The 18013-nt window shown below is 36.4% G+C and overlaps 1 protein-coding gene across 3 annotated transcripts in view; it reads left to right on the top strand.

Moving 5' to 3' along the window:
- Nucleotides 1–18013, top strand: part of LOC117408862 (BDNF/NT-3 growth factors receptor-like) — a 91557-nt gene that overhangs the window by 56177 nt on the left and 17367 nt on the right. For 2 of the 3 annotated variants that reach the window (XM_034014234.3, XM_034014233.3), the window contains 3 exons: nucleotides 3363–3493; nucleotides 12782–12954; nucleotides 13211–13457. In XM_034014234.3, coding sequence (XP_033870125.2) covers nucleotides 3363–3493; nucleotides 12782–12954; nucleotides 13211–13457 — 551 coding nt within the window. The remainder of the gene's footprint in view (nucleotides 1–3362; nucleotides 3494–12781; nucleotides 12955–13210; nucleotides 13458–18013) is intronic. The other variant, XM_034014235.3, reaches the window with a different exon arrangement.

The following is an 18013-nucleotide window of genomic DNA, read 5'->3' as shown; positions in this document are numbered from 1 at the left end:
ATTTAACTTTGACATATAATTAATTTAAAGTGTCAGGGTGGCTTTGAAGAACCTCTGCTACATTTAATGCTGAGCCAGATTCCTGACCGTAATTAAGGGAATTGCAGGTCACATCTAGTGAGTAATGTAGCACCCATCTCAGCTGCTTGTTGGTGTGGCTTTAGTGCCTTTAAAATGGTGTTTATTGCCCCTGTAAATAATAAAAATGGAAGGCCTAAGCCCAGTGGCACTCAATTAATGTCATAATTATAAAATTGCACTGGTCTTTGGGGAGGGGATAAAAATCGATGAGAAATGTTTGAGAAAATGGCTCTTCTTCAAGGATATGTTCATATTATAGTTGCCTTTACTCTGGTTACAAATGCTGGTACAGTATATCTCAGCTGTGGTTGGAGGGAGTGGTGGCTAATTTGCTTTCTACAATTAAAATATTTTACATTAATTTATCAGTGTAGACAGACCTATACAAGTTTAAAGGGGTACATTTTGTAGATCGATTGTACAAAAACTGTAAAGTAGTTCTGCTTTTAAGAAGCATAATTCCATGGACATACAAGCAATGTCATAATGGTTTTTTTTTTGTTTGTTTAAATTGTCTAAAAAAAGATACATTTATTATAAATGAAATATACGGTAAACTTAGGAAACAGACAACATCACAATATTAATAACTATTCCTACCCAATAAATACGTGTTTACTAACACTATAATAGGATAAATAGTCATAGTCTTTTTACTACTACTATAAAAAATAAGGAATGAGGTAAGCACTGGTAACAGCTTTATTCTTGACAGGTGAATGTAACTGTGAATGAGATTGTGTGACAAACTAATGGGCTAACAAGCAGCTACCTTGTGTGACCTGGTTGTCCAGAGAGGCTGTATTCAAATCCCAACTCAGCCACTTGCTGTGTGACCCTAGGTCAGACCGCTTCACCTCTGAATGAAATAGTCAGCCCAGCTGTCAAATCAGAGAAAAAAAAAAAACAAACAAGCACCCACACTTTAAACAGTGAGGCACATAATGAAGGCCTAACCCTGATTAATCATTTACCCCCCAAAATTGTCTCCAGGTTGCAAAAATGCCTTTTAGCAATCGTCCATGTGGTGTGGTTTATGAGAGGAAACCCTTTCAATTAGGCATGTACTGTATCACATGGGTCAGGGTAACTGCTTCTCAACATCTCCAAGTGTTTGGAATTTCCAGCAAGGTTTAAATGATGCATGAACGCGTTTCCAAAGATTGCGCTGGTAATCCTTATTGTCTGGGGTATGTGATTAGCCTATTTTTCTTTCTCTCTCTGAATCTTATTGAAGTGAAACGTCTTTTTCTACAAAATTTGGCCTTGCTTTCAAAAACTCACATTGTGTATTCTATCAGCTGTGAGCACAAAACAGAAATCCATGTATGTGCTAGTTAGTTTCCATAGCAACAGAAAAGTCTTAAAGAGACGATCTCTTTAAAGACACACATTCCATTAATTTACCTAACAGTTAGCTTTCGGCTATATACTGGGCATCTGTAGTATCTCAGTTGTCTCTTTGTAGTCTGGTTATTAAACAGAGACCTGTAATTCAACTTTTAAATCATACTGGGGTATCCCACACAGGTGAATTGAAATGGTCTTACTCTATTTAGACAGCTGACTTGCATTGCAAGAGATAAATCAAGCAAACTGTACTGACCAATTCTTTTAAAACAGTTTTCTAAATTAGGTGTACTGTGTGTAAACAGGTTTGGGTACTGGGAATAAAACCCCAAACCAGTAACAAGTAATTATTAACTGGGATACCATACAAAGTACAGGTACATTAACTACACTATCCTTACACCCACAAGACTGTGGCAGTGTTATGAGCACCCCATAGTGCTAAATCTGCAATACTGGTTAATTTTTACGTGATTTTGAAGACTTTGAGAAAGATTTCAATTATAAAATCATAGTAAAAAAAAAAAAAAAAACTTTCAATTTAGCACTTGCTTGGCATGCTCCTTTTAGACAGTGTAAAATTGATGTGTTATAAAAACAAATATTAAATGGTTTACAGCTTCTATTGTAACAGAACTATAAATTGAATCATTTGCTGAGGCACCATTTTTGACAGCTGCTTGACACTGAACATTATAATTAACAACACAATGTGAAAGATATTTACGCCCTTTTCAGATTTTCAAATAAAAAATATTCAGGAGTGTGAGAGCTATATGTTGACTAATTAACCTGCCAGCGCTTGAATCCATATGTTTCTGGAAAAAAAAAAATGATATATAGATTCAAATGATAAAAGTAACTTAAGGCAGATATTGTGTTCACCAGACAGACAAACGAACACATAGACAAACAGATAGACACGATCAGTGCCTAAGGGCTCACATTTTTAAAGAGGACCCTAAAAAGTTAAATAATAAAAACAACCTGTAATGCAGCAGATGTAAGAATGAGCAGCATTCAAATACACAGATTTATCCGTTGAATCTGTCAAATAAGAATACTTTGATATTTCCAGAAGCCAGGGTCTTATGGAACAACCTGCATCTTCACAGAGATACCAACACATGTTCCCAATGCAAACATTAAACATCCTCTCTGTATTGTATTATTTACTTGATACAGGCAAAAAGAAAAAAAATAACTAAAGCTACTTGAAATGAACAGGATTGTTACCTTTCTGGATGAATTTGTAGAGGTATTGACAGTATAGAACAGTACAGACATCAGACATAATTAACCAATAATACCTGTAACGGAGGGCATTAACAGAGCTCTGTATATATATATACAGTATATATATATATTTATTTATTTGGCAGTGATTCAGTCTGGTCATATCAGTGATCACTATTTTTTTAGCCAATCAACCATGTAAATATCAGTTAGATATTCATTAAACTGTTTTTTTTTCTTTCTTCAAATGTCGTGCTTTGGCCAATAAAGGGACAGAAATATGTAAGTGTAAGTTGGTAACCTAAAAATCTTTATGCATATGTACTTGCTTAGTACAAGGGCATTTGGGAGGGATAGCTTTTCTGAAGATGGACATGTTTATTGACCCTGACAGTGGACCGCTGTTGGTACATGTGGTCATGTATCATATGTTTTGCAGACAGTGATAGCAGGCAATGTGTTGAATTGGAGAGTTTACATCTAGCGATTGTTTAGATGTGTAATAAGAAATGCCCAGCATCTATTATAGATATGTGTAATCCTTTCCTACTTACTGTCAAATGTTAATGTGCCTTAAGTAGTCGCCTTCTGCATTGAAAATTTAACTGGAGAATGGCTGTTTTCATTGTTTGTGAGTGTTTTTGTCTCATGTCCAACAGTAGTAGTTCATCTACATGTTTCTGCCTTGTCCACAGTTGTCCAACACATCAAGCGTCACAACATCGTCCTGAAGAGGGAGCTGGGAGAAGGGGCCTTTGGGAAGGTGTTCCTGGCAGAGTGCTACAACCTCTGTCCTGATCAAGACAAAATCCTGGTGGCTGTCAAGGTATTCAGCTCTAGAATTCCCATTATTAATTCAGTGCTGTAGCTGGGGTTCTTTTTGATAAATCATATTTAAGCTTGGTATATATATATATACAGTGCCTTGCAAAAGTATTCAGACCCCTGACCAATTCTCTCATATTACTGAATTACAAATGGTACATTGAAATTTCGTTCTGTTTGATATTTTATTTTAAAACACTGAATCTCAAAATCAATTATTGTAAGGTGATATTGGTTTTCTGTTGGGAAATATTTTTAAGAAAAATAAAAAACTGAAATATCTTGCTTGCATAAGTATTCAACCCCTGTGCTGTGGAAGCTCCCAGTTTACTCCGATGAAAGAAATTGCCCTAACGAGGTCACAATTACCTTACCATTGGCCTCCACCAGTGAACCATTAAAGTTGCTGTCACATTTTCTGGATAAAAACCTCACTGTTGAAGGATCATTGGTCAGGCTGTGAATCTGAAGGAAAATGAAGACCAAAGAGCATTCTACAGAAGTTAGAGATAAAGTAATACAAATGCATAGATTAGGGAAAGGGTACAAAATAATATCCAAGTGTTTGGATATCCCAGTGAGCACAGTTGGATCAATAATCAGGAAGTGGAAGCTGCATCACACCACCCAGGCACTGCCAAGAAAAGGCAGTCCCTCAAAACTCAGCTCTCAAACAAGAAGGAGACTTGTGACAGAAGCCACAGAGAGGCCAACAATCACTTTGAAGGAGCTACAGAGTTCAGTGGCTGGGAGTGGAGTAATGGTGCACCAGTCAACCGTATCAAGAGCTCTGCATAACACTGGCCTGTATGGGAGGGTGGCAAGAAAGAAGCCGTTACTCAAAAAGTACCATCTGAAAGCATGTCTGGAGTTTGCCAGAAAGCATGAGAGTGACCCAGCTGTGATGTGGGAAAAGGTTTTGTGGGCAGATGAGACCAAGATAGAGCTTTTTGGCCAAAACTCAAAGCGCTATGTGTGGCGCAAACCTAACACTGCCCATGCCTCAAGACACACCATCCCTACAGTGAAGTATGGTGGTGGCAGCATCATGCTGTGGGGATGCTTCTCATCAGCAGGGACTGGGCATCTTGTTAAAAATGAAGGAAGAATGGATGGAGCAAAATACAGGGAAATACTGCAAGAGAACCTGCTTCAGTCCGCTAAAAAACTGAAGCTTGGGAGGAAATTCACCTTTCAGCAGGACAATGATCCCAAGCACAAGGCCAAAGCAACATTGGAGTGGCTCAAGAACAAAAAGGTGAATGTCCTACAGTGGCCCAGTCAAAGTCCTGATCTCAATCCCATTGAGAATCTGTGGCACTATTTGAAAATTGCGGTCCACAAGCATCGTCCAATCAACCTGAACAACCTGGAGCAAATCTGCCAAGAAGAATGGGCCAAAATCACTCCGACACTGTGTGCAAAGCTGGTACATACTTACCCCAAAAGACTTAAAGCTGTTATTGCAGTGAAAGGTGGCTCTTCCAAATATTAATGTGTGGGGGTTGAATACTTATGCAAGCAAGATATTTCAGTTTTTTATTTTTCTTAAAAATATTTCCCAACAGAAAACCAATGTCACCTTACAATAATTTATTTTGAGTTTCAGTGTTTTAAAATAAAATATCAAACAGAACAAAATTTCAATGTACCATTTGTAATTCAGTAATATGAGAGACTTGGTTAGGGGTTTGAATACTTTTGCAAGGCACTCTATATATTACACATGGTGGGTTGAAGGCTAATGGAATGTCATGCTATCTGATCTCACTGTGGACTATTGTAAGTATAGACCGCTTTCTTACAGATAGGACAAAAGCTTAAAGGGGCGCAATATTCCTTGACCATCTAGAAATATGATCACATTAAAAATACATGCCAAGCAGATTGGTAACTCCTTCCCTCTATTCCTGGGGCATTTCATTGATCCATCAGTGCTGTAATGCAGGTCAGGATCTGTACAGGGTGACAGTATTGCTTACATGCACTTTACCACTACCAGGGTAAATGATAATTGATCACTCATTTTATGTGAGAAAGTTTATCAAATTGAATTGGTTGTGTTGTTGCTTTCTTATCATCTACACATGGCTACAAGTGCCTAGAGTCTGTTGAGTCTCTCCCACATGACTTACAATTATCATTATTTGCTGTATTTTTAATTAAAGTACAGTATACAGTAGGTATACAAACTTCAATGCACAGCCAAGTCAGTAGATATCTAGGGGGGATTTTCAAACTTTTTTTATGCTGTTAATGAGTTATTATGTTTGAAACTATTAAAAGCAAATCACATTTACTATTTACAAAACAGAATACAATCTTAAGTTAAAATACAACATCTAATCAAATTTATAGTTTGAAAATTATATAAGAGAGTGAATTTAGGCCTGGATAAAAATCTAATTTATGGCTGGCAGTAGTCATTAAAAACCATAACAAGATCTTCACTTGTATTTAACTCAGAGAGATCATTACTCCTGTATCACTAGTAAGTATGTGGAAATCATTATTCCATTTACAAAGAACATTGAGAATGCCGAATTTCCCTGGATTTATATTAATAAGTATGGGTTAAGCATATCATATGACTTTGCTGTTAATTTCTCTTTCCCTTTGGTAATTTATTCCTATGTTATACAAGTTATTCTGCATGATATCCTTGCATTGGATCTACTCACATTGGATTAGTACATTACTGTGAGTAAAGCGGACCAACTGCATTCTTTACTGGTCACCAGTATTGCCTTGAGATGCCTCAAAACCACTGCTGGACAAAGAAATCCTATTGCGCAGTCAGTTTCATTAGAAGTAAAACATTTGAAAGGGGGGAAATTAAAACATCTGCAAATTCTTAATGTTTCAAACTTTTTCTAACTGATGAATTCAATACCTCTAGAGATTTTACATTCACGATGATAAGTCTAGTGTGTTGGCAATTGCTGGAATCTGAAGTCTGTTCCTGTCTGTGGGATTTGATAAAATTTCTATCACCAGCAGACAAGCCTGGCCTTTTTGCTCGTTTGTGGTGTGCATGGCTGCTGGTTTGTGCCCAATTTCAGCTCTGTTACATTTAAAAACACAAGTAGGAGCATCACAGAGCATAAACCGCTGTCCGTGTCCCTCAAAACCAGCAGCTGATAGACTGTCAGCAAAGGTCTATTGTACTTCAGTGCTAAGTGGGATTGTGGCTGCAATGTGTATAACTGGATGCTGTTTATTTATTGACAGTAAGACCTTTATAGTGACTTGAAATAATTGGTTACCTGTACTTACCAACGAGTTAACCCCCAAAATGATTTTATTTTGTTTTTTTTTGTTTGTACTACTAAAACACACAAAAAAAACAAAAAAACATTGGGCTAGATTCTCAAAGCTATTTACTCAAAATCATCATTAGCGTAATTTTTATCTAAAAGGAAAAAAAAAGATATTGTTCAAGTTCCTAAATTAAAAGACTTGTTTATATCTGGATTAGGAACTTTACTGAGTGTATTTTTCCTCACTGAAAAATACGTGCAAATGATGACTTGAAGTAAATCACTTTGAAAAGTTAGTCTAAAATCCCCTTATCCCTGGTACCCTCTTCAATTGTTTTTTTTGTTGTTGTTTTGGTAGTTACTTTATTGTGGGATACGCAGATATTTCAGCACAGGCATTGATTGACTACCAGGGTTTTTTTTCATCACAGTGAAAGGGAGGCCAGTGATGAAGTTGCTTACGCTAAGAAGAAGTAAGGAAATAGATTTGAAAGCCTTGGTTATCACTCATTTAAGATTGGGAGCATTTTTTTTGCTGCAATAGATTTCGAGCGTACATTTCTGCCTCTCATGGGACAGTCTTGCCAAGGACTATGGGACCTTGTGGTTGGGTTTAGGGTTGTGACACCAGAGGTCATTGGATTGAATTCGTATGGCTGCAACTATAGGGCTCAAGGGAGAACATTGCATCTGGCTTGTGATTTAATACCCCTACCCCCAAGCTAAACACCAAAACTGTATTTCCTTACTTTTCTTTCCTTCCTTTCGGTGCATACTTTCAATTTCTGGTGATGAGGCAGGTTATAAAGAATTACAAACATTTTTTTAGCCATGTCATATAATTGGATTTCATATTTGACTTGAAGTTGTTTGGATACTGACTGTGATTCTAAATTAAAATAGAAAGAAACATGTAAAGTGCTACATGTACACATGGGTTTGCTTGATCATTTGATCCCTTTCAATTTATTCAGTTTCTGAGAAAATCGCTGACAGTTTTTGATTTTTGGACAGGATTTTCAAAAGGTTGTAAATGATAACTCCAGTGTTAATCAAGAAATTGGTATATAGCATTGATTTGGGGCATTTTCAAGCGGTCGTTATGCCTATTTCATTATTAAATAATTGTCCTAATGTGATTTCCGAGATTATGTTGATTTACGAAATAATGCTAATATAAGAGTTAATTTGTACTTGGAAAAGAAGGGTTTTAATTAATGAAAGAGTATATAACTCACCTTGAAACAGAAATGTAACAGACCGCGGCTGTGACGCCAACGATACAGAGAGTGTACAGGACCAGAGTTAATTTCTTACAGACTACCTAGATAATTAAATATTTGTAATATATGAAAATATTTAGCCTTTTCTATACTTGTGATTATGAATGAGATGTATTCACTTGTTGTTTTAAACATTTGTAACTTTACAGAACATTTGTTGTGTAAAGATACATTTTCTGAAAACTGTTTACATGACTTTTGATATTGGAATTAGTTTTCCCGAAAAATATTGGAATTCTTATGCTCGTGTAAACACACTGATTGACATGGATTTTGCCTAAATGTATTTGTAATGTTGTCAGACTCCTACACTTTATGTACAATGTACACTTCCACCTTCACACGTTTGTATGCATATAAAATATTCTTATAATACTGTAAATGTTCGGTGGCTACTTCTAATCATGTTGAGTTTGTTTATTGTAACACAGAGGCTTGCTTGTTCTTTTCCTTTCTAAAACATGACCCAGCACACAAGTTTGAATGAAAGTGCTGACAAAATAAACAAAACGAAAACAACACCTTGCTCTCTTTGAGCACTAACTATACATTTGTCGGGTTCCCTGACTCACTCGCAGGATGGCTAAGCTGTTTACCTGACAAATAATAAAAAACACACAGTTTTTCAAGACACGAAAAAAAAAGGTTTCACATAGTACCTTTGATACGATTGAGCATACTATCAATCGGGCTTCTTTACACAGCAGAGCCCAGAAGAGACTGGCTGCTCTCCTTTAATACTCTGCACCTGGCTCTAATTTACAATAATAGCCAGGTGCAGGTGATAATTAACAATTAACAAATAATAATCAAATAAAGGCTTTTCAGCCCGTGTCCTTCTGGTCCTGTGTTTCCCTGGACTACACTTTCTCACATTATAAACAAAATTGTGTATTGGGTTAGGCCGGGAGCTCTCTCATAATTTAAAAAGCTTAATAAATATATAATGAAGTGTTATATACATGGTATACATGTATAATAACTAACAACAACAAACTCTTTCAAAATGCACATTAAGAGTTGTGTATATAAGCTGTGGCAAAATATCCACCCGAATGAGGGTAAATGACTAGTGAGATTTATTTATTTATTTTAATCTGTGCTGTCCGATTTTTACCCACACGCCAGATAATTGTAAATCAGCATTTTATATATGAAGTGTTATAAATAATTATACATTCTGCATGACAAAATGCACAATTTTAAATTAAGTTTACAAATTATACACAAAATAGATATTTTTTTTATTTCCATTTGACATCTGCTCACTGGTGGAGGAGCCAACTCACTGTAGGCTGTAGTTTCTATAACAGCGAATTATGCTTCCATTCATTCTTCTTGATCTCATTAACATGCATTTTGATTAATTGAGACAGGAAGTGATGTATGTGACCTGCAACAATTAAGCTTTTTAACGAGAAATGCGTTAATTAACGACCTCATCAAATCAATTTCAAAGCATTAATGGATTGATTTAATTAACACATTTCGTTTGAAAATCAATTGCTACTAAAACTCTCATTACTATACCACAATTTTGATACAATAACACTGTTTTTTGAAAATCCTACCCAATGTTTCTTTCAGATGGTTATATTTAGAAAATGCTTGATGTTGCCATTAAATGGGAATAATGCTATTTCCTAGCATAGTAGGAATAATATTTCATAAAATACAGAAAAAAAATATGTTCATTTTTTCTTAAGGATCAGATTTTTCTTTTTTTGAATGTTCATAATATCTAGTTCAGCAACTACTTATTTGTATATAAATCATGAGAAAAGATGGCAGTACAATCTGTAACTAAAGCCAAAATCTGTCATCCCTTATGCAAGTAAAACATTTTTTTTAATTACCCTCATGGCAGTTAAGTTACAGTCTGCAATTACTCTTACCTCATATAAATCTAGTTGATGTTGACTGGAACATTAACCTGTCGTTTACATGTGGCCTTTGTGCCTCAGTATGTCGCTGTCATGTAGGTTCAAACGCTTCAAGAGAAAAGTCCTTATTTATCATACATTGTATCTCACGTATACTGTATGTAAAAGTAAGTCCTGCAGTTTTATCTTGCATGTAATAGTCCTGCTTTATCAGAGCATCATTTTAGGGATTTTATTCTCAAAACCTCAATACACTTGGGATTTTCAGATTGCACTGTCAAAAAAAACAAACAAACAAACAAACAAACAAAAAACTCAGATGCATTTTAAAGGAAGGAACGCAGACTCAGGGCTCTGTGTACTAATATTATTACGTGTTTGTAAATAATGCAAATTCGTAGCCTCTGTCCTTCGTATGATTTTTATGTGCGATGTACTAAACAACTACCGTAATATCACAGCAAGTTTATGAACAGCATAAATTACTGCTTATTATACAGAATTTGCATCACATTATAAATAGTGCGCTCAAACTGGTCTGAATTCTTCCAGAACTCGAGTTGGTGAAAAAGGTGACGTTTCCTTGCTTTTCTGAGTTACCAGCGTGAGTTGGGCAGGAAATACTGATTTCCCCCAGAAATACTTGCGAGTTAAATGTCAAGACGTGAATTCGCTGCAGATGGTTTTAGTCAAATGGTCAACGATTTATATGATAAATCCATCTAGATATTCTTTCGCATTTGTTTCACGCAGTACATATGCACAGCTCTAGCCTATATAACTACATAATCATCTATATATAAAGAAAACACATCTGACAAAGAAAAGCCTTATATTTTGCTTTATTGGTGGTTTTGATCCAATCTCCAATAATATTCCACCATTCAGATGGTGCAGTACGGTACTTGTAGCGATCCTGTCCTCTGGCAGACTGATGTACAGGTTAAAGAAGCGCTGGACAAGGGAAATAATGTGTCAGATATCAAAGTGGATATGAGAATGGCAGTGATGAAGCCAATTTGCTTGAGAACATTAAAAGTAGACCAGACATTTCCATCAAAGGATTTTAAAAATCTGGAATTGATTTGATGCGATCAGAAACCCAGAGCCAGTGTATAAACTGCGCTTGCTAGTACTGTGCTGTTCTGTTTTTTGTCAAACCATTTTTTTAATTTATGTTTTTAATTAAATAACAATGGCAATGAATACATTTTGTTTTGGTTTCTTTTATATTTTAAGGTGCTTTATTTTAAACTTAACATTAATAATGGAAGGGAAACACAGGAATAAATCATTGCAGAGTTCTTTAAACACAAACTGAAATCGTTTCTTCTCAGTAATTAATTATGTAGTACATAGACAACTGAAATACGACGAAATGTATTTACTTGCGTAGCCTACTGCATGTACTGTGCTTTTTTTTCCTTTACACAACTAAAATATACATAGACTCAAACAAAAGTTTTCTGCAATATTCTTAAACATATATAATTTGTGGTTTATTTTATATTTAAAGCGCTTTATTTTAAAGTAACTAAAATCCTGGAAACGTTTAAACATGAAGTTTCACATACGAACAGCTAGTGGAATATACACCAGTGAGAGGCATGCGTAAAATCGAAGTCGTAAACCAGGAAAAAATTATAATACATCAAGGGTAAGCGTGAAACTATATATCAGCCTTAAGGCAAAAATCCGGGGGGTGTGGGAGAGGGCACCTCTCTCACTACGATCTCTATTTCCTACCTCAATCCTGTCTCAATCACTTCCTCCCGTTAGTCCAGATGAAAGCGGGCGCACGTAGCTCGGGCAGCGGGGTTCTGCCTCCACTCCCGAGCTCCATCTTAAGCCTGGCTCCAGAGCTGCGCCCGCTGATTCGTCAGTCCCGGGTGGGTAGAGCGGGAGCTTCTCTTTGGCTATCTTATCTGTCAATCTATATTCACCTATATAAGCACAATTCTAATTCCAGTCTATGTCTTGCGTTTGTTTTTTTCCTCCTCCCTCCTCCTCCTCCTCCTCCTCTTCTTCTTCCTCTTCTTCTATACCGCAAGCAATGCACAGGGCTCCCTCTGGGGGGGCAGTGAGCTCACTCCCCCTGCCTCGGGTTCGGCAGTGCCGCCCATATGCGGCAGAGGTTCTCTCAGGAGCCAGAGCGGACCCCCGGCCACACACTCTACTTTCGCAGCTTATGCGCTTTTTGCCCCTACGTGGGCCCTCTATCCTAATCGTTCTCCTCTAGCCAGCTATATGTCTTAGCTCTGGCCTCTCAACCGCCTCCTATTCACAGGTTCCTTCGGGGCACGTGACCCGGCACCGGACGCCGGCTTGACCTCAACCACGAGGTCGCCACCTGGTGCCGGCCCTGTCTAAATCTTTCTTATTCCAGGTCTGCGACCTTTCCGTCCCTATGGGTAGCCATGTCTCCCCAGGACACTAGAACGTGGTCCTCCGAGCAGAAAAGGGACTCTCCATGTGTTATATGTTCTTCAGTTCCAACCATACCAGAACCTTTTGCTCTCATGGGTATCTTGCTCCCAAACAGCCGAGGAAGCTCCTCACGGTTCTCCAAGTAGTGAGAGTCATGTCTGTTATGCCTGTCTACTAATCTCAGCCCTTAAAGACGCCCCGTGAAATTACAATGAGATTCGTACATTTGCATACGAAAGTAGTTTGAAACTAAAGTGATTAAACTACCGCAGCAGGGATGAAACTGAGTTATGGGAGTGAAAAAGACTTTAGTACATCACGGGTAGGTCTATGAAGTCACAAAACCTTCGAAAAGTCAAGATACGAAAGAAAAATCAATGATTCACAGAGCCCAATGTCTTTACCTTAATTATACAAATGTTTTGTTTTTTCTTAGGCCCTGAAGGAGGCCAGTGAAAATGCCCGTAAGGACTTTCACCGGGAAGCTGAGTTACTGACCAACCTGCAGCATGAGCACATTGTGAAGTTCTATGGTGTTTGTGTGGAGGGGGATCCTCTCATCATGGTCTTTGAGTACATGATGCATGGAGATCTTAATAAGTTCCTCAGGTATGCAAATGCACTTTGTTATCAGCTTAGCTTTGTTATTTAATTATTTTTGCAGTTGGTATTGTTGAAAGAAGTAGTAAGTTAATATTCTAACATTATCAAGAATGCATGTTCCATCCATGAACCTATACACTTCAAACATGATCAAATACCCATATTTTATTCTTGAAGGTTAGTTAAGCTATATATACAGCATATGTAGAAAAAAACCTATCAAACTATAGGCTGTTTAGAATTCCTTGTTTTTGTGCTACAGGGCTCATGGTCCCGATGCCGTGTTAATGGCAGACGGTCAGAATAATCGCCTTGCTGAGCTGACCCCGTCTCAGATGCTGCACATCGCTCAGCAGATTGCAGCGGGCATGATGTACCTGGCATCTCAACACTTTGTGCACCGTGACCTCGCAACCAGGAACTGCCTTGTCGGTGAAAACTTGCTGGTGAAGATTGGGGACTTTGGGATGTCAAGGGATGTGTACAGCACTGACTACTACCGGGTAAGTGTAGGTGTCACGTCCTTTTTCATTTATACATCCTTTTTAATACCTGTTATTGCCAAATGTACAGGGTTGGGAGACAATATGCAACTTATTTGATGAAGTCTTCTAAATAAGCACCCTTGAGATGAATAAATTAAACAGTAAAGCTGAACCAAAGTTTAAATACATTTAGATTATTTGAAACTACATTGTAGGGCAGCAGTGTGGACTAGTGGTTAGGGCTCTGGATTCTTGACCGGAGGTACTTTATCTAGATTGCGCCAGTGAAAACCCAACTGTATAAACGGGTAATTGTATATAAAAAATAATGTGATATCTGTATAATGTGATATCTTGTAACAATTGTAAGTCGCCCTGGATAAGGGCGTCTGCTAAGAAATAAATAATATTATAACATCCCACCTCAGCCTTGACTGGTTAAGTTTTCCTTATGAGGTGAATGTTTATAACATCTTCCATTTTGTTTCTGTTTTAATATTTGGGTGATAGAATCTTACGCATTTCTAGTGAGGCCCTGTGGAAAGAAACCTTTGACAATCACAAGAGTCAATCAAAGCTTTTATAAACACCCAGTACTCAGAAGACAATAAAAATAAAATAGTCTCATGCTAAACCCTCTATACATATGGCAATCAGAAATGTTTTTGAACTAGATTCACTCTCATCAATGTCATTTGGGCCATATATTTGATGTTGGTCAAATTTGGCCATAACAAAAAGAAGGGTTAATGCCATTGAAATGTTGAGGGTCTATGACAAGAATGATAGCTTTGACAAGAGTGAATCCAGTATAATCATAATTGTTAACAATGAGATCTAGTTTTTAAATAGAAGCATGACTATAAGGTGCTATGGTCTATTTGCAAAAAAAAACATTCTGTGATGTATAAATCTGAATATTATATCCCCATCCAATAGCAGGCTTTGTGTGTGTGGTGATCAGACAAAACAGGTTTGTGAACATTTGGTCTAAAATAATGAAGTTTGATTGATGACCAACAACTGTTTAAAAATGAACTATATATACATGGTTGTGTTTCTTTTGCCCCTTTATCCTTTGATACAACAGCAATTTATTTTTAGCGGGTGGTACAGATGGTAGATTTCCAGTGCTGATGACACCAACCTTAAAACAAACAAAATAACCCACCAAAAAAAAAACAAGCTTTGTTATTCGACAGTTGAATACTAAAATGCAATGAAATCGTAATATCTTTCCAAGCACAAGTGTATCAGCCCAAAGACACAATAAAATGATAATGGCTTTTCACAACATTACCGCCTACCTCCGGCCATCAACGAATGACTGACAGGTAATTAGTTGTTTCTTGTTCCAAACAGCTCTGCTGACATTCTGCAAAGATACAATCAATAGCAGTGCTTTCTTTCAAACGTTTGTATTTTTCCAGGTTAAGAAAAAGAAAAACATATTTATTTTATGTACAGTGCATGTACAAATTTATGTGGTGTAAGCATACTCAACTATTTAGTTAAAATAAGTCAAATCAATCTGGACTAGATGGGTCATCTTCCTGACAAGTTATCATCTGTGTTATACTGCTCCATACAAATTTTGTAAAATGGCAAGTGATGTGTGGGACAGTAGGGATTAACAATAACATAAAAAACAGGATCAAAGTGCAGCTTCAGATTTGGTAAGCGAGTCAGAATCAGGATACAGATGGAGGTGTGCTTCACACTTTTCAAACACGGGCCCAACTTGCAAGGTACATGTTAAGCATAGTGATCAATGTTTTGTTTTGTTGTGATCCTAGTATTTTCTGTTATGAGGACTGTAATAAACGAAAACCCAAATGGAGAGGTTTTTTTTTCTTTGTACCTTGCCCCCTTTTCTGAAACATTTTGAAGAGTTAAGTTAAGTATTTGTTTTCAGTTGTGTGCACATCTAAATAAAAGGCAGAAGTAAACCACAGTAATGATATTACTTTATGAAAATGTGTCTTTTGCCACTTTGCCTCTTGTGCAGAAACCACAATTCCAGGGATAAAATAAAAAAAATAAAAAACTCTGCTTATACTGTTTCTGTCTGAAAATCTTTTTCTCGAATATCATGGTAATTAATCTACACAGAAACACAAGAGGAAAGCACACAGAACATATAATTGTAAGATAAGTAATACGTACAAAATAAATAAAAGAAACAGGCATATATGTTCTAATCCAAGGCTATTATTGTAGCATGGCCAGGTCCTGTTGTAGGTGAGTACCCAGGGTCTGGAAAGTATGGGGATGATTTCAGAGAATACTATGGAGATTAAAATGGCCAAGTACATTATTAGTAGTAATAGTGCCTGTTACATAATAAACTTGAGGGGTATTTTAGCCCCTATTGTGCACTGTTTGACTTAGACCTTTTTGTATCATTGTTTCTAGCACAGTTGTTTTTTTTTTATACCATTTTTATAACATCCCTTGTTTAGGATATCTTGAAACAAAACTCCCTCTCTACAGCAGTTAATGCATAATGTAATATTTCTTAATGCTTGTCATTTAAGGTTTAACTTAAGTCTTATATTGCAGTACATGGCTGAGTGATGCAAGCAGAGGGTACAAAGCTTTCAGTATTTTCAGCTCCTTTGTTTATGGTGAATTGGTTATACATGATCAGTTATTTTTTAAGGCTTATTTTGTATTTATAAATGTATTATGTACCAATATGTATACATTTTTAAAGTATTTATTAATTGGCACTCAGATTGTCTCAATTTTTAAAATGTTTACACCCAGCTGTGCATATCAGTACCTGCACTTTTTTGTTGCGAATTTCACCCCTGAGGTAAACCATGAAATATCCCATTACAGATGTGCAAAATGCACAAGGTAATGGGTTATATTACCAAGAAGCTTCAGTTCAGCAGCCAGCAATGGGAGAAAAAAAGGATGCTGAGGTTTAGCTATGCAGAATATGTATGTAAATCTTCTAATGTACCTAAGAGGTTTCAGATTGTGTTAAATGATCATTATGGCTGCTGAATCCCGTTACCAGATAAGTTATTTATAGAATATCACATTACCATAATAAGAGATGTTAGGTTCCAGTCAGCAGATTATTAACTTCAATTATCCAAGCTGCATTTTGAAGGAGAAGCAGCTTCGCTCTGGCACAGTGGAGTCAAATGTATTGTATTTCACTTTGAACCTTGGACTGGTTTCAGTGTTTAGGAAATTAAATAATGGAAATGTTACCATTTCTTCATTCTTGGAGTCTTATGTCTTGATTAGATACCTTGATTAGTCAAAGTCTTTGAAACCAACCAACAATGTTATATATGCTTCAGACACTGTACCTCAAATGGGTTAGAAAAATATCTGACCCCTCATGGGTGTGTGGATAATTGTTATCCCTCTGCAATCAATTGTCCATTTTGTATGAAAAGCATATTCTTTCATGATACATTTATATTTTGAATCACTCCTCACCTAAACCTGAAACAGCACCTGCCCACCTTCCACCTGCTTTCTCTCACTCAGCCACAGTCACAGAGATTGTACTCACTGTTGTTCATATCAGCCCAGGATAAGTACAGATTGATTTGAGTGCTGTCACTGTGGATTGCTTGTCGTCCTAGCAGGAGTTATGAATAAAGGGACAGGGATTTGTATATTCATTTAGAAAATATACACGTACCAACAAGGCAGGTCAACTAAATATATATAGCTCAATTTTCAGTAAAATTAATCAAGATATAATATTTAGTTAGGAAGATGTTTATTTATACAAAAGTATTATTAGCAGCATCTTTTTCTCATAGAAGTTGAATAGGGGAATCAGAGAAATCTCTGTACCAACATTTTCTTCTGCATCAGAAGGTTTAATGTCCACTTGTCAATTGATCATAGTGGGTGTTTCAAAGTAATTGTAGTCATTAATTTGATGCAGATTACATAGCAGATGTTACATTGTTTAAAGGTGTGTTGCATCACTATCAGCTGTTGTTTTTCTTTATATTCTATTATGAATCTTGTACATGCTATATATCTTAAACATGCTGGCTTACAATTTTCTTTTTAAAGTACTTTGATATCTGAAAGGTAAAACACAGCTTTGTAGTTTGTTCCACGCCAACATACCTTTTTGACTTATACATTTATTTTAGAACAAATTATCTAGCTGAGAAAATGTTTTTTTTGTTTTTTTTACATAAACTGTTTTCAGTCCCTTTTTATGAATACAAATTTAAATAAATTAGCACAATAAAGGTGTGCTTTCTAAGATTTTAAATCCATTTTCTCTGCTTATTCTTGTGTAGTTGAACTTTTAATTGTTTTTTCTTTTTGTAATGTTGAGAAGTCTTTGTGTGTGCTGAAAGGAGTTTGGTTCCTTTCTTGTCAACACATACAGTTATTGTTTGTTTTTGGACTACCAGCTTCATAAAAGGCAGCTTGTAAATTTTGTTTCAGAATATGGGATATGTCAGTGTGGAATGTACTGTATTTGGGATAATGTCTGTTCTAGACATTGTCTTTACTTTCTGTTCTTTATTATCTGTTCTGCTATTAGGGTCATATACCAAAATCTTTCTTTTATTTTAAATACA

The sequence above is a fragment of the Acipenser ruthenus genome, chromosome 2, assembly GCF_902713425.1.
Source record: "Acipenser ruthenus chromosome 2, fAciRut3.2 maternal haplotype, whole genome shotgun sequence".
In the NCBI taxonomy this organism is placed as follows: domain Eukaryota; kingdom Metazoa; phylum Chordata; class Actinopteri; order Acipenseriformes; family Acipenseridae; genus Acipenser; species Acipenser ruthenus.
This window is presented reverse-complemented; position numbering and strand designations above follow the sequence as displayed.